Source organism: Podarcis raffonei, chromosome 14, assembly GCF_027172205.1.
Source record: "Podarcis raffonei isolate rPodRaf1 chromosome 14, rPodRaf1.pri, whole genome shotgun sequence".
Taxonomy (NCBI): Eukaryota; Metazoa; Chordata; class Lepidosauria; order Squamata; family Lacertidae; genus Podarcis; species Podarcis raffonei.
Window position 1 is genome coordinate 28,145,582 of NC_070615.1, and position 26,541 is coordinate 28,172,122.

Here is a 26,541-nt window from a genome sequence, read left to right on the forward strand (position 1 = left end):
GCTTCAGAAAATTGGCTCAGCTCCCCTTAAGACGGTCGAATGTTGGTTTGTGATACCAGAATTGGTTAGCAGATGTTCCGCTGGTTTGACCGACGTGAGGCACTGGAGTCTAGGCTTCCTTGCCTGATGCAGCCCTTTCCCTTCCACGCAGACCCACTGGAGTATTGCTGAGCATTCTGCAGCATCCTCTGCTCAGGTGCTGCAGCGGCAAAAGCCACCTCCTGGATTGGGGACCTAAACAGCCTGCAGGTGGGAGGCAGCTCCTGAGCAGCTATTTGCAGACTGTATAGCCCTAAGCCAGGGGTCTGCAACCCGCGGCTCCGGAGCCGCATGTGCTCTTTTACACCTTTGCCGCGGCTCCGGGGCGGATACTAGCGAGGGGAGGAGGCGCATTGTGCGCCCCAACACTCCCCACTGTGGCGGGCGCTGTTCTGGCTGTGACGTCGCATGGGGGCGGTGCATGCGTTAGTCACGCACCGTCCCGATGTCACCTTCCCACACGCCCGCCCGCTACATTGTAAGGGGCATGTACGCTGGTCACTGCATTGAAAGGGGGCATGTACGCTGGTCACTGTTTTGAAGGGGAGTGAAGAACACACACACACAAAAAGGTAACTTGTTAATTTAACATTTATTTCTATGAGGAGGAGTAATTCTGAGGGATCAAACAAAGAAATAATAAAAAAGTGACAAAAAAGTTATTTTTATAATGACGAGTTTTGCGGCTCCCAGTTTTTTTTTCCTTCGGAAACGGGTCCAAGTGGCTCTTTTTGTCTTAAAGGTTGCAGACCCCTGCCCTAAGCCATGAGGGCCTTGACTCTAGAGCTCAGTGCATGGTGGGGCTGGCTGACTGACAAGGGGCGGGGGGCTCTGGACCCCCAACTCCTCTGGGAGTGCAGCGGCCTCTGCCGAGGCCCAGTGTTAGAAACTGAAAAATGAAAGCTAGGAGCTAAATGGCACCTTAAACCTAGGTTATGGGCACAACAACGGAATGTCTAGGACTAGGCGCATTTTTTCAATAACAAGAATGCAAATCTGAAAATGAATGAACTGCAGCTAAAATATTATGTTCATTTTTCACATGGTCTAGTCCTTCCCCTGCCCACCCCCCTAATTTTCTTAAGAGGGTTTCTTCTCCAGTCTTCAGAGAGTAGCTGGAAGTGGGGAGGCAGAAAAAGATCCGTTGCTTCCACTCTGCAGTTTTAATCTGAAATCTTAGGCACAGTACTGCACCCAGAGCTCAGAACTGCTCGTGCTAATGAAATTCCCTGTCAAAAAAATGTGCCTAGAACAATTGGAGTTTCGAACACTGTTCAGGCCCAACCACTCTGCCCTTCTTATCCCTTCCTGGCCAAGCTTTCCTCCCAGCCCAGCTTGGAGCAGGCTTTGTGTGGGGCGCAGGCTGCATAAAAGCACAGGTCCACAGGGTGGGTGTGGGGGGTGATACTGGAAAGGGAGCAAGGAACCAAGTGTGTGTGTCTGTTGTGTGGAGAACAAAGCGGTGACCTGCTCTAAAATTTTCAGAAATGCTTTATAAGAAAAGAATGAGCAAACTGTTGTTGATGGGACATTTCAGAAACAGAGTGGTGGGGGCAGGGGCAAGGGCTTCATCCTTCCCTTCCATGGGAACCAGGAGGCAGGGAGCTGAGGTTGGACAGTATATCCCTAACCCTAACGCTCTCCCTCTCCCATCTGCTGGAATAGCTCCAGGGTTAGAAATGCCAGTTCACCCAGCAGGGGTAACACAGACTGAGAATGGCTGCCCAAAGGTTGGGGAGGCTGGGGCTGCCATCACCAGGACCAGTTACGGTGCACCACTAGAGTCCCTGGGCAAACTGGTTTTGAAGTTTGTTGCATCACCTCTAACAGCCCCCTAGGCAAGTCGAGAAGAGCCTTTGGGGGTCTATTCAGGGCTCCAGGTGCCAAGGAAGGGCTTTCCCTTCCCCAGGGACAGGGAGGAGCAGAAACCAGGCAGCGGGAAGGTGGGCTAGGTGAGCTCCATGTTTTCCTCCCAGCCCCTGCGTGCTTTTGCTTCTGAGATGCTGGGCTGGGTCTGGCCTGCTCTTTGGTGTGTTTTGGGGGCCCCATGCCTGTGGCTCGAGGGGGACTTTGGGGCTTATTTTGGGCGTCTGGTGGGGAGGCAGCCACCACTGGGTTTTCTCCTCTGCAGAGGTCCTTGATGCTGGGTGGGGGGTCTGCTCTGCCTGCAGGCTTTGAAGGCTGCTCCATGGTGCCCAGCATCTACCCCTTGGAGACCCTGCACAACTCGCTCTCCCTGCGCCAGGTCAACAGCTTCCTGACGGCCGTCTCCAGGACCTGCAGCACCAGCACTCCCCACCCAGGAGCTGCCCCAGGTACCATCACAGGCAGGCAGGTTGGGTGCTGTGCTGGGGTCCCGGGTGGCCACCCCCTCAAACTGAGCCCCCTTCTGCCCCAGGGCTTCCCGCAGGGCAGCACCCGTTTTCCAAAGCAGCTTTGCCCAGCTGTGTAGAAGCAACACATTTCACTGCACACAGAAATAGAATACCCGTTTTCTGGGGTGCCACCACTGAAAGGGCACCCCATCTCAGCATGGAGACCATTTGGTGTCTTGGTATTCCAGCTGCATGAGCTAAGTTGCTGCAGGATATAGGAGAGAAGCCCTTAATCAGCTAAGGAGAGCTTGAGAGTGAAGAAGACATTTATGTTTACTGAGAAGTATGTGATAGATGAGCAGAATTTGGCTAAAATAGGAGAAGTGTGGGGGCTGGCCTGGGCTGGGGGAACACCTGGGGGCTTTGACAGAAGTGCCTTCCTGGTCAGCAGGAAAACTCCAGGCCCCTCAAAGGTTAGCTTGAGCAAGGGGCATCTTTGACTCCAAGGTGGGGGTGGGCAGAAGGGGTGGTGCCTAGAAGCAGGCCCTTGCCAGGGGGCTCACAGTGTTGTCCTCCTCCTCTATCCTGCAGCGCTCTTGGACTCCCTGATGGAGAGCCAGGGGCCAGGCGAGGACTTGACGCCGCAGCAGATTCTCTCCTCTTCTCTGCCTCTGCGCCCCCGCTCAGACAAGCCCCCCTGGTGTAAGTAGGCACGGGGCTTGGGAGGGAGGAGCAGTTTGATGGAATAGACTCGGAGGAACAGAAGGCAAGGCTGCCCGAGGGGACCTTGCAGGCCTTTGGGGTGGTCTTTGTGCCAGCAGGAGGAATCCCAGCCAATGGGAACAGAAGGAGCGGGGGCTAGGGGTGGCAGCAGCAGCAGGTAGGTAGACTGGGCTGGTTGCAAGGTTGCCAGGGGCCCTGAGCCCAGACCTTCCTGGTGCTTGGAGTTGGTCAGGGCAGCAGATCTGCCTGTGGGGGAGCCTCCCAGCGGGCTGCACAGGATGAGACCCTCACCCTAACTTTGCTTGGGGCAATATGCACCCCCACCCCGCCCGGATTGTGTGGCTACTATTAGATGCTGCCCTGGGATCCTCCTGGCATTCTTCAGGGTGGGACAGTTGCCAGGCCCTGTGCCCAAAGCTGTGTCGGTTCCAAGGAAGGGGTTTGCAAGGAGCTTGGGGGGGGGCATTCTTAGCACCCCCCCCATGACCACCTCGTTCTGATTGCCTTGCAGACAGCAGCGGCCCCTCCAGCACCGTCTCCAGCGCAGGCCCTTCGTCGCCCACCTCCTCTGTGGAGAGCTGCCCCCGCTTCAGCTTTGTCTCTCAGACCAGCAAGGAGCGGCTGGCAGGGCCCATGGAGGGGAGCCAGCCGGGCAACAACGGAGCCTTCAGGGAGAAGGGAGATGAACAGAGCCTTGCCAGGGAAGCCTCAGCACAGGAAGAGAAGGAGGAGACAGAGCCTGGCGGGCAGGCAGCCACAACCATACTGCAGAAGGGACTGGAGGGAGGGGAGGAGGCTGCCTCACCCCAGGAGGAAGAGGAGGTGGTGGGGGGGGAAGAGAGTGAGCAGCTGCCCGCGGCACTGGAGCTGCTGGAGGTTGGGAGCAGCAGAGGTGCAAAGGAAGGGCAGGCAAGCGAAGGACGGAGGGAGCTGGACCTGCCAGAGGAGGAGGAGGAAGAGGAGGCAGCAGCAGCGGAAACTGGCTCAGGAGAGGCCACCTGGGAGGAGGCCCTGCTCAGTCCCTTTCTCCCGGTTGGGGAAAGCACTTAGGCAGGAGAGGCCTGCTGCCAACTAGTGGGAACCTTTCTTGCCCCTCCAGGAGGCTGCCTGCCTGAGCCAGGCCCCCATCTTGCTCGGAGTCCACCTGGCGGGGATGGGCAGAAGTTGGGGCTGTTCCCCACTTCTGGGACATGAGCCTCACTGGCCCAGCCAGGATGGCCTTCTTTCTCCAAAGTGTCTGGCTGCAGCTGCGCAGAGTGGGGGGAAACTTGAAGAGACACCCCCCCCAAGTGGTGTCCCCCTGGCAGTCTGAGTGCGAGAACTGAAGAGGTCTTCCTTGCTGGCGGCAGCGGTGGGGGTGGGAGGCTCTCAGTGGGGGGGAGGTCCTCCAATCCTGCTGGCCATTGCCAGGGTACAAAGCTGCTTTGGAAAAATCAGGTTTTCTTAGAAACACGTGGATGAGATGCCAAATGGTGTACAGTACAGAGTAAATATTTAATATATTATTCGTGCTGGCAGGTGGAGGGGGCTGCTGGAGGTCCCCACTCCCCCACCCCCGCTCCATGGCCAGGCATGTGTCGTCCGTGGTTCAGATGTGTCTGTGTTTCTCTTGCGAGGGATTGTACAGCCGTCCCCTGGAGTCCTCCTTGTGCTGCATTTTGTGCGTGGAGTAAAACGCCGACACTCCCAAGACGGGTGGCTTGTGTGTGTCTCTTTGGAGGGAGCCGCTTGGGGGTCTCTTGGTGTGCCTTTGTGCAGGGGCAGCTTGGGGGGTCCGGGAGGAGGAGGAGGAGGAGGCTGCACAGAACAGGGCTAAGCTGGCAAGAATTCCTGAAGCACAGCTGTCCTGCACATTGAGAGGCCTTCTTGCTGCACAGTATAGAGGGGGTTCCTTAGGCAGAATTAGCAGCTGCACTAGAAAGGACTTAAAATGCACCTGCTGGCTCAGGCCAGCGGAAGCCCATCTAGTCCAGTGTCTTGTTCTCACAGTAGCCAACCAAGTGCCCCAGTGGAAAGCTTGCAAGCAGGACCTGAGCACTGTTTCCTCCTGTCGTTTTCAGCAAGGGCTATATAACTGCTAAGAGAAGCTGCAGAAACACAAAAGGAGGGTGTCTGAAAACCCTTGCAGGTCTGTTTGTGTGAGAAAGAAGCAGTCTTTCTTGAGGCAGGGGCATTTTGCTCAAAGAGGAGGACAGCTTGGCCACCATCGCAACATCTGGGTGGTTGGTGGAACATGTTTTTGAAGTGAAAATTACAAAGCATCATATAGAACAAGGGGAGCCAACACGCTCCCTTACAGATGTTTTTGGACGCCAACTCCCTTTGGCTCCATGTAGCCTGCCTGGGATGTTGGGAGTTCTTCCAGTTGAACAACATGGGGGGCACTAAATTGACTACCCCAATATGGACGAACAAATCTGGCCTTGCTAGACTTTTGGAGTTCTTTTGAGTGTGTCAACAAACATGTGGATCCTGCATACTTGTATTTTCAGTAAGACTTCAGTAAGACTTGCGTTCAGTAAGACGCTTGCCAAAGGCTGCTAAGCAAATTTAGCAGCCTTGGGGTGAGAGGACAGCTCTTCTTTATAGGTCAGGAACTGGTTAAACAACATAAAGTGGAGAGTAGGAATAAACCTGCAATTCTCAGATGAGAGGGATTCTCTCCCCCAACTCCTACAAGGCAAGGGCCTGCATTGGTGCTGGTGCTTTTTAACTTCTCCCTCAAGGATCTGGAGGTTGGAAGGAGCAGCCACCTTAGATGCAGTTTTGGTGTGGGTTTTTTTTGTTTTTGGTGTGTGTGTGTGTGGGGGGGAGTGTAAAAAGCAAACTATATTGTTCAGCACCCTAAATGGTTCTCTCCAGGTTTGTTGAATAGGCAAGAAAGTGGCAAATGCTGCCCAATGTAAATGTAAATTGATATGCAAAGAACAGAACAAAAACTATGCATGCTGCCGTGGTTATCAAGGAGATACATATGGAATACTGTGTGCAGTTCTGATCTACCCCACCGAGTTGAAACACCTTCATGCAAGGAAAGACAAATGTTGGTGACTCTTTAGTTTGGAGGGGGAAGGCAATTAGTGGGGGGCAGAATTACAGAGGGTTTCACAGTGTGGAGATAGTTTTTCTGCCTCTCACATGAGTTTAGAACTGGCAGCTGCCCAATGAAATGGACTGGACTAGATTTGGGATGAGTGAGAGGAAGAAATTGCACATAATCTGTTGTGATGGAGATGCAGAATTTCACAGGTTCAGAGGTGGGATTCAACAACCACAGTTGCAGGAGGCAGCTCTTTGCCTCACTTTGAGGGTCTCCCAACTGTCTGGCCTGTGTTGGTGGCCCAGCTAGAAGGTTGCTCTGCTCTTGCACTCTTTGTTGGTGTTCCATACCTACAAGGGAAACCAGTTGTTTTCTAGGGTGCTATTCTCTTCTGGATTCTTTTGCTCTGGACTAGGTGACCCTTGGATACCTTCCGACTTAAGATTCTATGATTCTATAGCTCATGAGGAACGTTACACAGACAGAGGCCAAATCCTTGTTCCTGTGCTGCAAACAACAAACCTGAGCAGTTTTCTGGAAATGCCGTTTTGAACAAAAGGTATGTGGACAACAAAGCAGGTTGTTCTGTTCATTCCCCACCAAGCAAAAAGGAGATAAACTTTTTGGCCTGCCCTCCCCTAACCCCTTTAGGCCTCTGCTGTGTGGGGCGAGGGAAGCAGCAGGAGCAAGGCCCAGGCAGGCAGGCAGGCAGGCAGCTGCTCTGGAATGTCCCCAGAGGGGCTTTGAGGGAACAGAGCAGCCCTTCTCCTTCCCTTCACCTATGGAGCTCAATGCCATTGGGCCGGGGAGACACTGGGTCATGGATGCTGGCGGAGGAGCAGAAGCCCAGCTCCAAAAGGCTGGAAGAGACTCGGCGGTGGGTGGAGGACCAGGACTGGGCACTTTGCCAGTGCATCAGTTAGTGGAAGCAGGACAGGAGCCGCTTCTGAGTCGCAGTTAATGTGGCTTTATTGGTTAGTGCAGGCCCCTCCATTTACAATCATTAGAATTACAGAGAGTTGCACACAGAAATGCGAGGGGAGGGGGGAGAGGAAACTCAGGACCTTGGATTGTACATAACATGGAGGAGAGGAGGATGGCGGGGGGAGCACTGGGCTCTATTTATACAACATTCAGTAGCAACGGGAGCTGGCCTAGAAGTCCTTCTCGCCGCTGCTGCCTTTGAGAAAGGTCCCCATGAGCATGACGCAGCAGAGGAGGAATTGCGTGCTGGGGCCCCCATGCAGGAACAAGCAGAAGCAGGAGCTCAATGTCTTTCTCGTCATTTCTTTCCTGGGCTCCCCAACGGTCCCTCTGGGTGGGATTGCTAATGGAGCTCAGTCTGGGTGCATTATAAACAGCAGTTTTTACAAGGTTTGCCGTAGAACGTGAAGAAGGGAGATGCTGAAGCCAGCTTCAAAACTACAAATTTTGAGGAAGGACTCAAGCTGGTTGGGTGGGGAAATTGGGGTTGTGGAGAGCAGATCATTGAGTAACCATGGGGCGGGGAGGAATGTGGGGGAAGAAGTACTTTCTCCTCTGATGGAGCAGTGGGTCTAAATCCCACTGGCCCCTGCTTCAAGTTTTAAGATAGACACATTCATAGGTGGGTTAGCGCAGCAGCTTGTCTGTCCAGGCCCAGGGACCCACCACCTCTGCTGCTGGGCCTGAGCATACATGGCTTGTAGGCACTGGTCTCTGGCTGCTGCCTCATCACAAGCCATGAGGGCAAGTCCAAGACCCAAACCACAATGGATAAGCTCCACAGGAAAGCAACAATTGGGCTTGCTGGGCCCCTTCCTGCCGGGCAGGGAGCTGGAGCATGGAACTGAGCCCCAGGAGGCTGCAGAACCAAATGCCAGGGGGAAGGCAGGGGGGCAGGGGCTTGTCTATCATCTGTCAAGCTTACTGCATTTAGAAATGTGATGTTTACCCTGTGCCCTGAAACCCAGAAGCCTTCAGTGTGGTGATGGCAGCTCACAGTAAAAATATTTTAAATACACACACACACACACTCACACAAAATAGCATACACAGTTCCAATAAAAGGTCAGTTCCAATTACAACCCAAAGAAACCCAAAATAAATATATAGACAGTGACCAGAAAAATAGTTCCTATGGGATTCTCCCCAGCTCCACTTTTTCTTTCCCTTTTTCCCTTTTTGCCAGTCTGATGGCAGGAACAATTTAGACCAGCTAAGAGGGCTGAGCACATTCTTTCCTAGACCAAGAGCCACACCCAAAGACTCTGTAAGGCTTTTTCAGAGCTTGCCCAAAGCGTCACACCCATGATTTGTGACTTCCCAAGTGTGCTCTGCCCCCTCCCTCCCCATGGCTACAATGTGCTGGGCCATCAGCCCTGGCTTTGCCAGCAGCACAGAGGACGAAAACGGGGGTCCTCACTGTGGCTGCTGACAGCTTGAAGGGCCTCTAATGCTATCTGCAGTAGCTGCGAGGAGAATGGCAGTGCATGCGGGGAGCTGGAGGAAGAGCCTGCAAATACCCCCTTCACTTGGTTTGGCCCTCAGTTCTAGCAAAGGGAGGAAAGGATGTCCTTGTATGTGCAGCAGTGCCAGCTCCATCCCCAGAGGGATCCAGTCCCCACCCACCTACCCCAGTTTCCCCCCTTCTAACCACTGTTTTGCTCACAGGGAAATACTGGGACTTTATAAACATGATCCTCCTCCAAAGGGCAGAGTCACTTGGCAGGGGCCAGCTTCACCTCTGGCACTGCTGAAGATGCAGTATTTGGCATTTTCTGATTGCAGAGCTGAAGGGCTTCTCTGCAATGTACTCCTTGGTGCGCCAGGCTGGATTCTTTTTCCAGCACAGCTTTGGCAGAGTGTTGGGGGGCAAGCAAGCCGGTTTCCACTTTTCTGTGTCATCATCTCCTCCTCCTCCTCCCAGCTCAGTTCTCACTTCACACCTGAGAGGCTGAGGAATGGTGTCTCTCCTTCTCTTCCTGCTCTCGTCCTCCTTTTCACTGGTCTCTTGTGCTGCTTCCATCTGAAGCTACCCCGTGGGCTAAGTCGGACAGAGTTCTGGAGGTCTGACCCTGCAGAAGAGCCCTCAGGCAAGGAAACGGGGAGGGAGGGGGCAGCGCTTTCGCAAGCAGCATCGAAGCAGCTGAATTATTCTACAGCAATGACGGAGGCAGCAAAATAAATCTGGAAAAGTGAAGCAGCTCCCAAGAGGGTCCCTCCACTCCACACACATCCAGGCATGCTGGACACGTCCTGGGCATGGTGGCAAACAAGAGCCATGTGCAGGCAGCATGTGCCCAGCAAATCCAGACCACGTTTGGGACAGGAAGGAGACTTGCGCTGTGAGTAGATGGATCTCCCAGTGCTGCATGGTGGGGGGGTGGGGGAGGCGGATGGACGGATGAGATGCGCTGCTGCAGCCAGGGGGGCCTCAGAACTCGATCTTGCATGCGGGAAAGGACTCATCCTGCATCACCACTGTGCTGCTGCTGGCCAGGACCATGATGCTTAGCTCCTGCTGCTTCTCGTGGGTCTGTTGGTACCATTCCCGCGTCACTTCCGTGTCGTGTGTTGGGATGAGAGTCACCTGAGGAAGCACAAGAGACAGGCTGGGAAGGGGTTTCCCTGGTGCTCTGGCCAATCACAGCAGGGCCAGGAAACGAGGCAGCTACCTCTGGCTAATAGAGCATCCCTTGCAGAGGCAGAAGGAGGTTTGCTGCAGGGTTGGGTCAAGGGAGCAGGCTGGAGCTAATTTTTCCAGCAGCTAGAGCAGATTTGGTGGAGGTGAGTGGGCCTCCCTCTTTGGACTTGGCTCAGAATTATTCTAGGCCAAGGAGAGGTGGCTGGGTGGGCCAATGGAGACAATGCCTTCCTGGCCAGATGAGACCAAGCAGTAGCTGAACACTGGCTTGCCTGGTGGGCATAGGGCCAGGACTGACTTAGGCACTTTCCCTTCAAGTGAACAGTTCTTGTTGCACTGAGAAGTCATACTTTGCAGAGAAAGCAAGCTCTCCATGAGTAATGCTCTGCTGTAGCCCTTAGGCATGCTTCAAACTCTCGCCCTCTCCTCCCCCCACTGGCTCCACAGAGAAGCCAGCCCAGCCCATACCTGCAGGTTCTCCCCCCACTGGGCCTTCCCTTCCAGGAGGGCGTCCAACACTGCACGACTGGGCTCCCCGCTGCCTGGGTCGTTGCCGCTCATGACGTAGTAGGAGGCCCGGACCCTCTTGAAGAATTCCTGGTCCGTGTTCTTCCCACTGCAGTGATTGGGGATGTAAGCCAGGTCCACATAGATGGGGGGCCCAGGGGGCACAGAGGAGCTGCTTTTGGGGTTACTGGAGACTTAGGGAGAGAGAAGAGGGAGGGGATATTAAACCAGCTGGTGGCAACTGGGCAGGGTGGTTGCCAGCCCATCAGCTCCTGGTGAAAATGCCCCAACTAGGGATGTCTCGCATAACATTGTTCTTATTTTAAAAAATAGTAAATTTTATTAATATTTTCCACACAAGAAACAGAAAATGAAAAATAACAATACACAAAACACAAAAACAAACATATGGAAAACAAATCCAAAACTTACAAATTAATAGTATAAACACTAAAAAGGAAAACAAACGTTGACTTCCACCAATCCCACAGCACCTCCCTCTTTCTTATCCTTTCACTTCACAAGGTTATTCCAGACTCAGCCAGGTTTCTGTCCTCGAACCTTGTCTTTTAAGGTATTTGTTTAGGCACTCCCATTCCTTTTTCACAACACTTTTTAGTTTGTGTCTTATTATATCTGTCAGTTATCTGTCAGCAATCCCTCTTGCTGTTCTGGCTTCTGGGATTCAGAATATTTTTTTCCCTTGTTTTCATCCTCCAAAAACTAGGTGCGTCTTATAGAGTGAAAAATGCAGTACCTTTGTTTTGTCCATTTAATATTATTTTCCACCTCTTTATTAAATTAGTTAATTGGGATTGTAGAATTTTAATATTTTGGATTATACTCTATTGTTTTGGATTTTTTAACAATTCTTTTTCATTCTCCCTTATCTGTTTATTTCCACAATATCATTTTCTTTACCCTTCCTTATTCTCACCATTTGTTGTATTCCAATTCCTCTCATATAGGCTTTACTGGTATCCCAAATGATTTTCCTATCTGTCCCTTGTCTCTTGTTAATTTCGAAAAATTCCTTCAACAATTCCCTCATTTTATTCACCTTTTGCTCATCTCTCCATATCTCGTCATTCATCCTCTACCTCCCTCGTATGTTTTTTGAATTTTATGTGTATAGTAACTGGATTATGATCTGTGAGAGATTTGTTCAAAACCTCTGCTTTTACCAGACTCAAGGTCAATTTTTTTCGAGGCCCAAATTGCATCTATTCTTCCTCCCGATTTTTTATCTTTGGAAAAATAGGTAATATCCTTTTCAGTGGGATGCTTCTGTCTCCAAGTATCAAATAAATTAAGATTATATGTCAGCTGAAAAAACAATAATGGTAGTCTGCCTGAGTTTGATTTCCCCCCTCTCTGGGTTCTATCCATTTCAATAGATATAACTCCATTAAAGTCTCCCATCAAAATTATCTTTCCATTCTCAAGTTCCCAAAGCTTCTCTTCCAATTTCCTGTAAAATTCAGATTTATTATTATTTGGGGCATACACTCCTACCACAATTATCTTTTCTTGATTTATTTGTATTTCTCCAGATGAAAATGCCCTAACTAGGGATCTCTCACATAACATCATTCTTAACATTTCTTCACATCCCACAACTGGCCCACTTCAGCTCCTCTCTTTAGAATGGAAAAGTCAAGGAGCCAGGTGAAGCTAAGAGAAAAGCAAACTGGAATTCACTGGGAGAAGCTGATCACGCAATAGTGGCCAAATTGTTGCCCCCCAGATGCCATTGGACAGCTCTCACCGCCCTTTACCTTTGCCAGTGTGACTGGGGCCCAACAACAGCCTGAGGGCATGACTTCGGTCCCCCCTATGCAATCACAGCTCACTTTGCCCAGTTCTGCAAAGAGGTGTTCTACTGGGAGCCCAAGGACCACCTTCCACTTCCAGCATAGCACCTCCTGCTGGTGGAGGAAAGGATCAGCTTCCGACTCATTGGGGCAAGTGAAGGGGCCTCCCTCCCCCCTCCACAGAAACAAGCCTGGCCCTGCCTTCTAGGGTTCTCTGAGATTCCGTCCTTTGTCCAATGCGTTTATAGAAAGGCAGACTATTATAGGGCCCAAGGCAGAGCTCCGCAGTCTGAATTACTGCCTAAGAATAACCCTGTAGCAGCAGCAGGGTGAGGCCAGAGGAAGATCATCACAGTCCAGCACTCTGCTCTCCCCTTGGCCAACCAAAAGCCCCAAAGGGAAGAAGCCTCCAAGCAGAACGTGAGCACAACAGCAGGACTCTCCCTGCTTGCAGTTTGCAGCAACTGGGTCTCAAGAACCTATCACCTCTGACAGTGGAGGACTCACCTGGCTGGTGATCCCTTTGCATCTCTGCCTGAGATCCCTCCAGAGAGATTCCCCCTCATAATAATGTATTTGGTAATAGCCACACCAGAGTGCAGCGTTTCAGAACTGGAGACAGTGTATTTTCCATCAGGAAAAGGTTGGCCTGATTTGTCATTCATGCCCAAGATTAAATCCACAATCTTTGACCCTAAACCAGGGAGCAGAAGCAGCACATCCTGGTTCTGGGAAAGTCTCCCCAACTTTGGGCAGAAGACAAATTGCTGGACAACCAGAGGTGAGAGCACAGACGCCACAATTCCCGCCAAGAAGGGCCTCTGCTCAGTCTTACCTGGGCTGGTCTTGACGCCATTGACGAGGTTCTTGCCAGGGTTGGGGGGACCCGTCTCTTCTCCATGGGCCTTCAGGGGCTTCTCTCTCTTGGCCAGTGCTGGCTTTGGAGGCCGGTCTGGTGGCTGTTGCTTCAAGGGGGTCGGGGACCATTTCTCAGGCTTCCGGGCAGGGGAAGAGGACTTGGGCTTGCCCAGAGGCTTCCTCACCCCTTTGTTTTTCTCCTTCAGATCCTTCTTGGATATTTTGTCAGGCCTGCTCATGTTCTGATCATTGAGCAGCACCTCGGGGTCCATCATGCAGACATCTGGGTGTGGAGGGTGAGGATGGGGGTCCACCAGGGTGATGGGTGGGGGGTCATGACCAGCTCTTGTGCTGCTGCTGCTGCTGTGATGGGAGCTGCCCACAGCTTTGTCCACTGGGAGGAAATCGGCATCTTCGTCGGAGTCCATGGCCGCGTCGGCTGTGATGGAGGGGCACTCCTCTGTTTCTGGAGGGACATCCGAGTCAGACTGGGATGTGCCAGAGTCGCTTGCGGAGGTGGGGGGAGTTTCTTCTGCTGTGGCAGGGGGTTGCCTATGGCCACCAGGGATGGAGTGTGGCCTTCCTTTCACAGAAGGGTGACCTTCAGCCTGGGAACATTCACTCTCCTCTGATGAATCCTGAGGACTGGGATTGATGAACGATGGGGACAGCTCTCCCTTCCTTTGCTTATACTCACACGAGAACCTCTGCCCATACTCTGAGGTGGCTCCCAGAGAGGGCTCCAACTCATGGGAGGCGTCACCATGATCCTCTGCTTGGCTGCCATGCTGGGCATCTGGAAAGAAGGGCGGGAAAGCTGGCTCACAGCTCAACAAGGAAGAGGGACGGCTTTGTCTCTCACAGTCCTCCTTCTCGTCATCCTCCTTCTCCTCCTCGTCTTCCTCCTCCTCGTCCTCCTCACTCCTTGTTGCCCCTGTGAGATGTGGCCCACCATGGAAAGCAAGGGGGCTGAGGCTCACCTCTGTGGGCCCGTTGGCAGTGGCAGCTGCCTCCTGCTGGCAGTGGGGGGAAACAGCCAGGATGTCAGGGAGGGGAGTGGCTGCTGGCCACTCTCCAGGGCTTGGGGGCTGCTGTGTGCAGCTAACTGTGCAGCTGGACTCAGACTGCTGAGTGGGCAGAGAGGGCAGGCCCAAGCTGGCAGAGGCATCTCCTCCCATTTCACCTGAAAACATCTTTGCAGAACCTGCTGGAAGCTGTGGGGACGTGGGTTGCTGTGCTCTCTGGGCATCTGGCCCAGCAGCTGTTCCTCGATAGGGGGGGAACAAGGGGCTCTCACTGACTGCCGGATGTGTTGAGATGGAGGCCCTCAAGAAGGTTTCCTCAGGAGAGCTAGATGACTCCCTGTGCAGCTGCTGCTCTTGGGGTGCCCCAGAGAGAAGCTTCCCTCCTCCTGCTGGGAACGATGAGTCCTCACTAGAAACCTTTTTGGATACCTCCAAGTATTCATCTCTCTTGCCCTTTTCAAAAGGGTCAGAATCAGGGATGCCAAAAGCAAGGGATTTGTCCCGTAAGTGGGACGAGAAATTTGCTTCGTGTCGGAACAGTATGGAAGGCTGGTGCATGCCCAGGGAAGAGAGTTCAAAGCCCGAGGAAGAGCAATCCAGCCCTTTCGTCAGCAGCGCTGGGCCCTTTGGAGGGTCCTTCTCTTTAGCAGCAGAACCAAAGCAGAAGCCTTTGGAGTCAGTGTCACCAAAGCCTTTCCCTATGGAGGCCTCTTCCTCCTCCTCCTCCTCCTCCTCTTCTTCTTCTTCCTCCTCTTCTTCTTCCTCCCCCTCCTTTTTGGAGCATGGCTTGCTTGAGGACCACTCCTGCCTTTCTGGACCTGCAAGGCTGCCATAGGCAGCAACATCCTCAGCCTTCAAGGCTCTTCTCTCTGTCTGACTCTCCTCTCCCAACAATGCACCATAGGATGCTCCTTGCCATGTCGCTGACAGACAGTCCTCCTTCTCCAATCCTGAAATGTCTGCATAGGGTTCCTCTTCCCTCTCACTGGCTGGCTTCAGAGCTGAAGGGGGCTCCCCTGGGTGCTTGGATTCCTTTTCAGACTTCTCCTTGGCCCCCTTCTCCAGCTCTGAGTCGCTGGCGCTCTCTTCTCCCCTTCTGGCTTGCTCATAGTACATATCCTTGGGCAGGGAGTGCTTGGGAGAAGGAGACCTTTGCTCCTGGCTGATGTTTGCATCTGGAGGGTGGGCACCTTCAATGTAAAGAGCTGTCTCTTCCTGCTTCACATCAGTGTGGGAGGTAAAGCCTTTGTCCCCCAGAGAGGCTGCAGGCAGGGAGCTCACCGGACTTCCTGGCAGAAGAGGTGAAGAGTCTGCAAGGCGCTCATCAGGCTGTGGGTGGTCCTGGGCTGCCAAGCTCTGTGGGACACTGGGCTTCTCTGCTATCTGAGGATGGCCCTGGGCATGGACCTCAGCATACTCAAAGGAGGGCTCTGCTTTGTCCTTCGGGGAAACTGGAGACGAGAGCTCTTTCTCAGTAGGAGTGTAGAGGCAAGACTCTTCTTCCTTGGAGGAGATGGGGTAAAGGGTTGTCCCTATCTTGAGACCCACATCTTTTCCAAAGTGGCCAATGCTAGACATGACAACATTCTCATAGATATCTGCATAATGGAAAGTCTTCTCATGAGGGTAAGGAGTTGCTTCTCTCTCTTCCTCTTTCCCAAGAGTGTCAAATTTGGGTTCACAGAGCCCAGACTGACTGGGAGAGTCTGTGGTGCTGAGCCAGGAGTGATGCTCTGCTTGGTCAATGGAGACTGTGTCCTGCAAAGAGGTTGTGAGGTCTCCACTTCCTCCAAGGTGGGAGGACTCACTCTTCCCTGGCTCCACAACTGCAGGGGCCCTGTCTTCCTGGGATCCTACTGGACTCAGCAGAGCTGCCCTCACAACCTGCTCCTTTTGGCTTTCCTCTGAGCAAGTGTGAGATTCCACCTCAGCCTCCTGCTCTCTGTCCTGCATCTCTTTGGGATCCCACTTGCTTTTGTAGACATCATCACCCTCTGATCTCCTCTCTGTGGTTCCTGATTGGAGTGTGGGCACATTTTGGTCTACTGCAGGGGACTTTCGCTGCTCTGGTGCAGATGCTTCTCTCTCCTTTTCCAAAGCAGGAGGCTCCACCACAGAGCTGGACCATGGCTCTGTGGCCACTTCCTCTTCAGCTTGCTCAGGTGGGGACTCCTCCCTCCACCCTGTTGTAGGTGGAATCTTGACCTGGTGTGGAGGGGACAGTATGGTCCATTCCACGCCGGATGTTGACACACTTTCTAGCCCAGGAGATGGGTGGCTTTTGGAGCCAGGCATCTTGGATTCCTTTGTGTCCAGGGCACTGTGTTCAGCAGCTGCTTGTGAAAATGCCTGTGTTTGGTCAGATGATGTTTCTGGCATCTGCTGGGCCACAACCTTGTCACTCACATGGGGAAAGCGATTCTCAGGAGGTGTCTCTTGCTTCAAAGTGGCAACGTTTTCGTGGAAGTGCCTGTATCCTGAGTCCCAAATGTCTTTCATGGCCAGTCCAGAAATGTCATCTTCAGACTCTGCCACAGAGTGAGAAATCACTCCCTCTTCAGTCATGGGAGGAGGAGGAGCCTTTGTTTCATGTTTTTCTATTTCCTCATCCAAGAAGGTACATTCCCCTCTTTCTTTCCCATACTTTGGCTTTTGCTCTTTGCATGGTACTTCCTTCATCTCCTCTGGAAACCACACTTTCTTCTCAGAGTTTGTGTCTTTCAGATAAATATCTTCCATTTCTGGAGATTCCTCTTCTTCTTCCTCCTCCTCCTCTTCAGTATCCTGCTCCTCTTCCAGCAACCGACAAGGCCCCGTCTCCTCAGAGGAGACTTGCGAGGGCTCCTTCTCTAGAACTGGGCTTGGTTCTGTGAAGCTTGAAGACTTTGAACCTGGACTTTCTTTGGGGGAAGGTCTTGGAGATGGTTCTTTGATGGGCTCTTTTTCAGCTAAGGATACGGCTCTGGCATCTTCCATAATAGTGTCTGCAGAAGACATCATGAGGGTGGCATGACTGTCTTGGAATGGATCCTTCCCATGGAATGAAAGGGAACTAAATGAATTGTCTTTGGCCAAAGCTTCAGATGTTTTGCTTCCAAAAGGGCTCTGCTCTGTGTAAGCCTGGTAGCTCATTTCAGGAGAGAATTGTTCTGTGAACACGTCTGGTGAGGACTTCTGAGCAGGGACCTCTTTTGTAGACAGAGACTGAGCATCAGGTTGAGAACTCTCTCCTGTGAACAAGTGCAAAGAGGTTTCTTCACTAAGGCTCACAGAAATGTCGCTGCCTTCTGGGGAAGTGTATTTGATAGCAACTGCGGGGGGTCCCTCTTGGTCTAAGCTGCGCTCTGTGAAATGTAGGGCATTCCCATCTTCTGGCAATTTTTCCATGGCAAAATCATCTGAATATTTTGCTTTCCCAGGAGTGTCTTCAATAAATGGGAACACCTTTGCTTCCTCTGGTGAAAGCGGTTTTGTGGGCACTTGTGAAGAACTCTCACCAAAAGCTCTATCAGAAAGTTCCTCCCACCCTTCTGGAGGAGGAATTTCAGCTGCAGAGAAGAGCACCTCATGGGCAGGGCACTTCATGCTTTCCTGGGAGGCTTCCTCGGTAGTGTCTGCTCCCTTCAATGGAGAGCCCTCTTTGGGCTCTAGAAGTGTGTCTTTGGTGAGAGGATAAAGGTCAGAAATGTCCAGGGTCTCTTGCTTGTGGTAGAAGCTGATGGCCAGCTCCTCTTTCTCAAGAAGCAGTCTCCGATCCTCACTCTGGACAGGTGCAGATTCTGATACAGTCACACTTTCTGGGACAGGCTTGTCCTGAAGGAGAGTTGATGCCTCTTTCCCCCCAGAAAAGAGCCCCTCAGTAGCAGCGACCTCTCCTTCAAAAGCCCTGGAGATCTCAGTGGCTTTGCTGGGACTTTTTTCTTCATCCCATTTCACAGGGGCCTCAGAAGACTTGTCAAACAGCTCAGCCTCCACAGTGTCTGATTTCTCCTCTACAGGGGACTGGTGGAAAGGTGTGTGCCCAGCGCTGGTGGGGCCCGACTGGGTGGGAGATGCCATCTTGACTGTGCTGTCATCAGGGCTCATGCACCGCTCTTCAGCCTCACCAGAGCCTGCAACTACCTGCAGCAACTGGGCTTCTCCGTCGAGTATCAGCATGGCCTCTTGGGATCCTTCCACTGGCACTCCTGTTAAATCATCTCCCAGGGGCCCTTGCTGAGAAAACAAAGGTGCATCATAACGACCCTGCGCTCTCCAAGGCTTCTCAATATTTGGTGTCTCATCTTCTTCTTCCTCCTCCTCTTCCTCCTCCTCCTGTTCTGGTTCCTGTTGCTGCTGCAGGCCCTTTTTGCAGGCCTCAAGCCTTCTCTCACCTTCTGCTTGTAAACGGAAGTCTTCTGGAGGTGGAGACTTGAAGCCTTTGTCCTCCTCTAGTGAAGATGTGGGAGAAATGGTGCCAGCGGAGGGAACATAGTCCAGACCTTGGGTAGCCTCTGTTCTAGAGGAAGGGATGCTGTTCACTGTATCCAGCAGCAAGGAGCTTTTGCCAGTATCCTCTGTCTGCGGTGCTGTTATCGAGGCAACAGACTGGTCCTCTGCAACAGAGGTGGCGAAAGAGGAGAGCTTGTCACACTCTGTGATGGATGTTGCTGAAGAAACATGCTCCTCTTCAGCCAAGGGGGCAGCCACAATGTTGGTGGGGTAGGCAAGGACTGCAGGGTCTTGGCCAGCAGCTGCCATGACCTGGATCCCGTGGATAGCTTCAAAGGAGCCGGTCTGGTCTGGCACCGCAATGTCAGAGGAGCTAATATCTGTCTTGAGCTGGGGCAGCCTCTCCTCCTGCTCATCATGGATCTCTTCATCGGAGATGGTCTGCTCTGTCTCTGAGTAGCCAGGGATGGTCTCATCCTGGATGTAGGAGATGTGTTCTCCAAGTGGGGCTGGAGCACCGCCCAGGCAAGATTCCTCCTCCTCCCCCCTGCCCATTCTTTGCTTCCCAGGCAGTCTGCTTTCCTCCTTGGCCTCTTTTTCCTTCCCTCTGGAGGGAAAGAGGGGACCTTCTGGCTGCTGGAAGAGAGAAAGCTCACTCTTCTCTGCCTCTTCCCTTTTGGCCTCTGCAAGGGGCTGTTCGGTCCCTTCCAGCTCTGCCTGTTCCAATCCCTTGTCTCTCCTGTCCATTTGCCTCTCTGCCTGTGTCTCCATCCACTTCATTTCCAAAGCAGAATATTTGTCTTCCGAGTAGTCACCGGAAGCCTGCATTATATCTCTCTCTCCGGCTTCTTTTCCGGAGACTTCTGCTGTTCTCTCAAGGGGCTCCCCCAAGGCGGCTGCTCTCTCATCAGGTCTTTTGGGCATTTCCCCTCCTCCCTCCTTGCCCGTTTCCTCCTCTGTTGCACCTTGGGACCAGGAGTCTGGGCCACTGACTCCTTCAGGGATCAGGTCTGTCTCCTGAGCAGCCACATCACCAAGCCCCTGCTTTCCTGCCTCTCCTTCTGCAGGACCAGGTGCCTCTGGAAGCCTGGCCTGCTTTTCAGTCTTCAGCTCCTCAAAGTCCTTGGTGAGGTCCTCTGGGGAAGACAAGACCAGCCTGTGCTCAGCCACGCCTGCTGGTTCTGGGGGCTGGCTTGGTGGCTTCCTGGGCACAGGCAAGGCCTTCTTTGGCTCTCCATGGGCAGCGTCCTTCTCAGCTTTGCTGCGAGCTTTCTCCGCTTTGATCCGGCCAGGAGTTTTTGCCTTGTACAAAGTCTTCCTCACTTCAGGGGTGAATGACTTCAAGTCTGGCTTTGAAATCTTTTTCAGCTCTGGCTTGGCTTCCTTCTTTTTCTCTTCTTTCTTTGACTCCTTCCTTTCCTCTTTCTTCCCATCGTCTTTCTTAATCTCCTTCCTCTCTTTCTTGATCTCTTTCTTCTCCTTGTCCCTTTTCTCCTCCAGCTTAGACACTTTCTCCTTGAGGTGCTTCTTGCCCATTTTGTCTTTGTTGTGTTTCCTTTTCTCTGCTTTGAGGGCATCGCTGGAGTCCATTCTTACTTTCTCTGCCTTGGGGGGCTTTTCCAGTGGCTCCTTGGCCTTCTTCTCTGTCTTGGCCTCTTTGAGGACCTCGGACTTCACCTCCTTTGCTCCCTCCTCACCACCTGCCTTGGCAGCTGCCGGCTTAGAAGACTTGAGGCTCTCCTTGCTGTCTGTCCTCTGCTTGATCTTGGTCTGCTTGAGTGCCAGGGTGGGAAGGCCAGAGGCAATTTCCTTCTGCGTAGCAACAGGATACTTCAGGAAATCCAAGTGCCTGAGTTTCTCAAGCCCTTCCAAAATCTTGTTTTGTGGTGCATTCCCAGGGAACAAAACTCGCACTATTTTTTCCGTTGGACTTGCTGGGAGCCACACAACCAAGGCGGTGATGGAGGTCAGGTAGGGTACAGAGATCTCCCCTTCCTTCCCATTGGCCAGAATGATGCCCGTCTTGGCCTTGCTGTTCCCAGCCCACTTCTGCATGAGGAACTGCATCTCCTTGCTCTCCTTGACTGGGTTCAAGACATACATGTCCAGTTTCCCAACACCCATTTTGTGGAACAAGGTGATGGGCTCAACTGTGTTGCTGACCACCCTGTAAAGGGGCTCTGGCTTCACGCCCAGCCTGTTGAGGTACTGCAGGGTCAGGCTAGCTTCCTCAATGCTTCTCTTGGCCTTCATGGAAGACTCGGGCATTTTGAGCTTCTCAGGGACGTTGAAGAATACCACCCCAAGCTCAGGGGAGATGAGATTCTTCATCCAGTCACTGTAGTTGGTGGAGCCCTGAGACTGCTCCTCGTCCTGCTCAGCGATCTTCCTCTGCAAGAGACCATTGATGCCAGGAAGGTTATCGGCCCCAATGTGGGTCAGGAGAACAGAGTCAATTCTGTCCAGGTGCCGCACCAGCTTCCAGAAACAGGACTTCCTCTCTGAACCACCATCCACCAGGATGTTGAACCCATTGACGGCAAAGAGCGCTGAATCCCCCCTCCCTCCAGGGAAGATGTAGCAGCAGGGCTTGGACAGCTTGAGGAAGCCTCCTGAGGTTGGGGGTTCCAAGAGGTCAAAGGGAGATGGGACATCCACTGTCTCAGAGACATACTCGGCAAACTCAGAGACCCCATCCATCTCTGGCAGAATTGGGTCAGGGTTCAGTCTCAGACTGAGAAGGTCTTGGAATCGGGGGTGTCCTAGGTTGCTCCAATCTCCCTCTCCTAAGCACGACACAGTCAGGGAGGCCTTGGAAGCTGGATCTGTGTTGCTGAGAAGCTGGGCAACCTACAAGAGTCAGAAGCAGGCAATAGTCAGAAGCACCCCAAAAGGTCCTTGACAAAAAACCCCAAAATGTCTTTTTTAGTCAAATCCATGCAAGCTCAACTTTTAACTCGAACTGGAAACCTACCAGTCAACCTATGTAACAAACTATTGTTCCTGGGTGGCCAGAGGTGTCCACCAGATGTATCAATAATAGTATCCTGGAAATATGTTACTCTGTGTATGTGTGTGTGTTGGAGACTAATAATCTGAAAGGCGCCTCTGCAGGAAATTGAGTGTTTCCCAAGCCTACAATAAGCCAGGAGTTGGAATGCATGGTGAATAAAGTTCTGGTAACACATCCTGAATGCCTGGGAAGATTTGTAATGTGTACAACAGTAGTAGCAGCAATCCTCATTTAAGGTGGTCCCAAACTCAGTACCCCAAGTCAACAGCCTGAGGATGGCCTCCAAAGCCACCTATCTCAGCCAGATTCCTACACATACAAATCCCAGATTCCCCACCCACCCAATTTACCTCTGGATCTGCAAGGATCTCAGCAAATTTCTGGTAGGTGAAGGTCCCAGCCTGCAGGATCAAATCTCCTTCTTGGTCTGTGCTCTGTCCACAGAGCACCAGCAGCTTGTAGGCAGAAGGGTCACATATCAAGGAACGAACCTGTTTGCAGCAGGAGAGACAGTTTCAGCTCCTGAGTTTTGGACTTGCAGAAATGCTGCCCTCACTCGGATAATGCAAACGGCCATGTCTGATGAATGAGCTTGGAAAGGCAGTCCTCTTTGCATCTTGCCTAAACATGCTTGAGTCTGGGCTCTAGACACAGCCCCATAATATCCCAGCCCTGCCCCAGGCAAGGTCACAGGAGGGGTGGCAGGGAACCCAAATACTCCCCACACCTGGTCAGGATAATCTGTGCAGTCAAATTTAGCTGCAGGCAGAGAGGAAAAGCAGGAAGGCAGCCAGGTCCCTAGAAGTGGGGGAGGGAACTGGGTGCAGTCCTGAGCACAGGGCTTTGCAGGAGGGTCTTTGTTTTAAGGCCTTTATCTACTCCCCTTCATAAATATTTATCCTGACGGGGCAGGAGGATGGTTTCACAAGGGATTTGCAGCTGGTTTGCCCCCAAAGTCAAGAAGCGGGCAACTTTTGCACCATGCCACTGTAGCAACTCTTAGAGGTGTAATTCCATTGGTTACATTGACCCCAGGTAGGCAGGAACCCCAGAGCTTTACCTCTGACACAGTGCTTTGTTCATCAGGGTTTACTAGGATGACTGTGTCCAGGTCCTCGCTCTGGTGGTGGAGGGTCCTCTGACCTAGGGAGACAGTAGAAAAGGCTATGTTCAAAACAAGTGCTCATAGTCAGTGCCCAAGGGCAAAACAACTGCCTTCAGAACCAGGCCATTGTGGCTATCCAGGAGAAGCTGGAAGTTTCCAAGCTGGCTTCAGCTTTCCCTGCCCTCTTCCTGGGGGAAGTGACCTCCAGTACAGTAGCCCAGACCAGCTACTTTTGAACTCCCACCCCAGGGAAGCTGCAGGAAGATTCCTTGGTGAGTGGCTTCAAACAACAAATGAAAACCAAACTAGACCAATACATTTTGGCACAGGCAGTATAGCTCTGCACAGTTTATGCTAACCATTTGGGGGGGGCTGACTTCAGCTTTCAGTGGGACGGAAAGTGATTTGCTTTAGGGCTGAAAGGCTGCTCTGGAGTCCTGCAAATTTGAGATGTGTGCTGATGAGGAAGCTTCTTCCAGCACTGCTGGATATGCAGATGTGTTTGGATGTTCAATGAGCAAGACATAAACATGCCCATAGCATGGATCTTGCAAATGCTCTAGCTTCAGGCAGCCCCTCCCCGCTTCTCAGAATTGTGCAGGCAGTTGTGAGTTTGGGAAATGAGCAGTGTGTGTGTGGGGGGGGGGGCAAGGGTTCCTCATGAGCCTGCAGTAATCCTTGCAAAAGAGATGAGCTGCCCAACCCGGTACATTCCCTGGAAGCCTGGGCTCCTGCTGCTGAGATGTAAAACACTCCATGGGTTGAGCTCTACGGCCAATTTAAAATGCATCCATTAAAAAAAATAAAGACAGACACACAGTGTGTGTGTGTGTGTGCGTGCGTGCGCGCGCACGCCCAGGATTTTGCACTACAGCAGCTGTTCCTGCTTGGCATCCATCATACAGCAGCTGCTCTGGGCTCCAAGGACTGAGCTGAAGCCATGAGCTGCTCAACTCCCCTCCCCTCCCTGGCCCTTCCAGCTCTCCGTATTTCTCTATAGATGAAGATGGACAGAGGATTTTGAAAGGAGGAAGGGTGTTCTGGAAATGCTTTAAAGGAGGGAGGGTGTTTTTATGACAAAAATCAAGCACACCTTTCATTCTCTAGGGTCAAGCTCTGGAAAAAATGAGTCATGCTCATTGGAAGCATGAGGCTGCTTTGCCCAGCACGGTGTGACTAGCAACCCAGGAACTCAGCAAGAAGTGAATGGATATACAAACAAACGTTCCTCCGAGCCACTAAACAAGGAGGTTGAGCCAGGCTAAAGCTGAGGACCACTTCTCCCCAAAGGCCTCTGCTTAGGAAACCATCTCCCTCTCTCCCTCTGCTGCATCCCCTTCCTCTTTCCTTTCAAGGTCTCTTGGGAATGCCCCCTCACTTGCCTTGCCGAGAGGATGCAAAACCTCTTGTCAATATACATTTGCTGAGCAACGGTTCCCCCCACCCCCACTTAACTTTCTTCTGTTCCCAATCCCAAGGGACCCAGAAAGTGGTGGGAGGGGTGTGGGTGTCTTGCCACTGAACCTGCAGCATTTCATGGGTTGCAGGCACCGCAGAGGAGGATGCTCACCACACTGCTACTGGTCCTCTCCCACTGAAGCCCAGCAGGGAGCGTTTCTGGTTGGCCTTGGCCTCTGTGCCTGCTGCACCAGCTTCAGACTAAGCCTTAAAGGACAAAGCTGGCCACCAGAGAGCACCCTGCCTGCCTCCAACCCTCTGTGGGCCTGCCCAGCTGCTGGCTGCTGCTGCAGCAATTCATGTCAGTAATCTCTCCCAGGAAAACAAAGCTTGGCTGCTTAGTATTCTGCTTGCATCAGAGGATTTCCTCTGCTCGCAGTTGATATTGCAAGAAGTGGGCAGGGGAAGGAGGCAGGCCAGGCAGGGGCGTGGAGAAGCCACTGGGTCAAGGACAGGTGTCCAGGAGATGGCAGCCTCTCGTTTGCTGGCCTTCCCCCCCCCATCTCCCCTCCCCAGCAGATTCCAGAGGCCCCTGCAGAACTCCTGGCTGCTTCCACCATCTCCTGGTATCTGCAGCTTGCAGCCCATCTCTCTTTTCCTCTTGTACTCTCCTCTTGCAGGCCAAGCATCCCATCTGACAAATGCAAAAGAGGTGGCCTGCTTACAGATGTGGACCAAACTAGGTTCTCCAATGCCCCAGTGGGCAGAAGAAGCTGTAAATGCCTCACAACCTGGTTTCAAGGCTGTCTATGTAAAGCTCTCCTGCAACACCTTTCAGGCCAAAGCTCTTCCAGGCAGCTTGCAAAAGATCTTTAAACCATAAAACAGTTTTTAAAAATATAAATGAAAGAATCCAGTTACAAAAACTAAAAACAGCAGCAGGGTAAAACCCGCCTCACCACACTTCTAACAGAATGCAATCTGAAACAAGTAAGTTTTAAAGTCTCATTTTAAAATGAACAAAGATGTGGCCATGCAGACTTCTTTTGAGCAAGAATTCCAAAGATCCGGAGCCACTCCTAAAAAGGCCTCATCTCTAATGCCTGTTAGCCTGCTGTATCCGGCCACGAGCCTGCAAGGAAGGCTTCTGGGGCCCAGGCAGCTTCATATGGAAGCAGGTGGTCCATCAAATAAAACCAACATTCAAACCATTTAGGGATGGAAAGGTCCAGATTAGCATTTTAAATTGAGCCCAGAAGCAAATCAGAGCTAAAGGCATCTGGTATGTAGTAGTGGTGACTTATTTATTTATATTTTTTAAAAAGTAATTCTAAACTACTTAATATTTCAAAAAATCTCTAAATAGTGTACGTTATATACAACATAAAATCTAAAATACAGCCAATAAGACAGACTAAACACCTAAATCAAGCAGAAATTTAAGGGGTTCATACCCATAAAACAGGGTCCAAACCTATGGGTCAGGGAAAGCCCAGGCTTCTTCTATGCTTTTTTATGCTCTCCTCCACATGCATTCTGTTTCATGTGAAGTCTCCATATTACAGCAGTCTATTCATCTACTATAACATGCTCTACACAGGGGTCCCTTGGAAGAGTTTGATCAACTGATCTAAAGAAATCTAAGGGAACTGGAAATCTGACATCTCCTCAATACCCTGCCTGGCCCTTGAGACACGGTGCACCAGATCAAGACGTTAGATGGCGCTAGAGCTCTGGACTAAGCCATGCATACTGTGGCTGGGAGTTCTTTGCATCCTCCCTGCCCATAGTTAAATTTATTGCAAGAAAACCCCAGCCCCACCTCTACTTCTGCCTTCAAACACCCATGCAAATGGGGGAGGGTTCCACTCTTGCCCTTTGGAGAGGGGGCAGACTAGAAGCTGGGCAACGAGAGAACCCTTGGCCCTGCAAGTGGGCAGGAACTCCTCTCCTTGTGGCTGACAATGTGTGCCAGGCCAATGGCTCCAGCAGGGCTAGACAAAGCACAAAGCCATCATCTGTTCTGGATTCCTGCATACCATTCTGATGGCTGCTGGGATTTGACTCTGTGGCCAACCATGTAAAAAAAGAGAGTTTGGCCCTGGAGGGGGGCAGTTTTGCCATTGTCCATTCGCCTCTTGGTACTGCCCAGAAACCTGTGGGGCTCAACTGATGAGTCCCTACTCTTTTTCCAGGAAGATGTCCATTCCCTTTATGAATCTGCTGGTGGTGGCCTGCCTTTGCAGCACTTCACAGCAACTGTACCTACCTGTAGGATGACCTGTCAGTAGCTGATGGGTCAAAGAGAACTAGAAAAACAAGAGACACCCACCCCCAAATGCCTAGGAATCTCTGACTGTGGAGGGAGCAGTGATGCCAGCTTTGCAAGGCAGGTGGGTGGCACCCACGCAGAGGAGGGAGCGCAGACGCAAGGTGGGTGACCTAGTGACCCTTCAGGTAATGTTTTTGTAGATGGAGCCACTCAACTCCTGCTGTCTCATCTGACTCATCTCCTTGCATTTGAACAATTCTCATCCTAAAGGAGAGGCTGCATCTGGACTAGATTTTTTTAACTTGTTCATTAATAAACTGCTCAGAGAAGTCATGCAAGTTTTGGGGATTTGATGCTACTGATATGTGGATGACAC

At 52.0% G+C, this 26,541-nt stretch overlaps 2 protein-coding genes across 10 annotated transcripts in view; one reads left to right on the top strand and one right to left on the bottom strand.

The window, feature by feature from the left end:
- Window positions 1–4,145, top strand: part of PPIP5K1 (diphosphoinositol pentakisphosphate kinase 1) — a 28,805-nt gene extending 24,660 nt beyond the window's left edge. For 6 of the 7 annotated variants that reach the window (XM_053364454.1, XM_053364455.1, XM_053364456.1 and 3 more), the window contains 3 exons: window positions 2,211–2,354; window positions 2,946–3,056; window positions 3,589–4,145. In XM_053364454.1, the coding sequence (XP_053220429.1) occupies window positions 2,211–2,354; window positions 2,946–3,056; window positions 3,589–4,127 (794 nt within the window). In that variant the 3' untranslated portion in view covers window positions 4,128–4,145. The remainder of the gene's footprint in view (window positions 1–2,210; window positions 2,355–2,945; window positions 3,057–3,588) is intronic. The other variant, XM_053364458.1, reaches the window with a different exon arrangement.
- A 2,916-nt stretch (window positions 4,146–7,061) lies between these two features.
- The window catches only part of MAP1A (microtubule associated protein 1A), a 35,855-nt gene continuing 16,375 nt past the window's right edge, over window positions 7,062–26,541 (bottom strand). For all 3 annotated transcript variants that reach the window (XM_053363996.1, XM_053363998.1, XM_053363999.1), the window contains 5 exons: window positions 22,451–22,533; window positions 21,741–21,881; window positions 12,899–21,227; window positions 10,211–10,443; window positions 7,062–9,688 (listed from right to left, as the gene is read on the bottom strand). In XM_053363996.1, coding sequence (XP_053219971.1) covers window positions 9,533–9,688; window positions 10,211–10,443; window positions 12,899–21,227; window positions 21,741–21,881; window positions 22,451–22,533 — 8,942 coding nt within the window. In that variant the 3' untranslated portion in view covers window positions 7,062–9,532. The remainder of the gene's footprint in view (window positions 9,689–10,210; window positions 10,444–12,898; window positions 21,228–21,740; window positions 21,882–22,450; window positions 22,534–26,541) is intronic.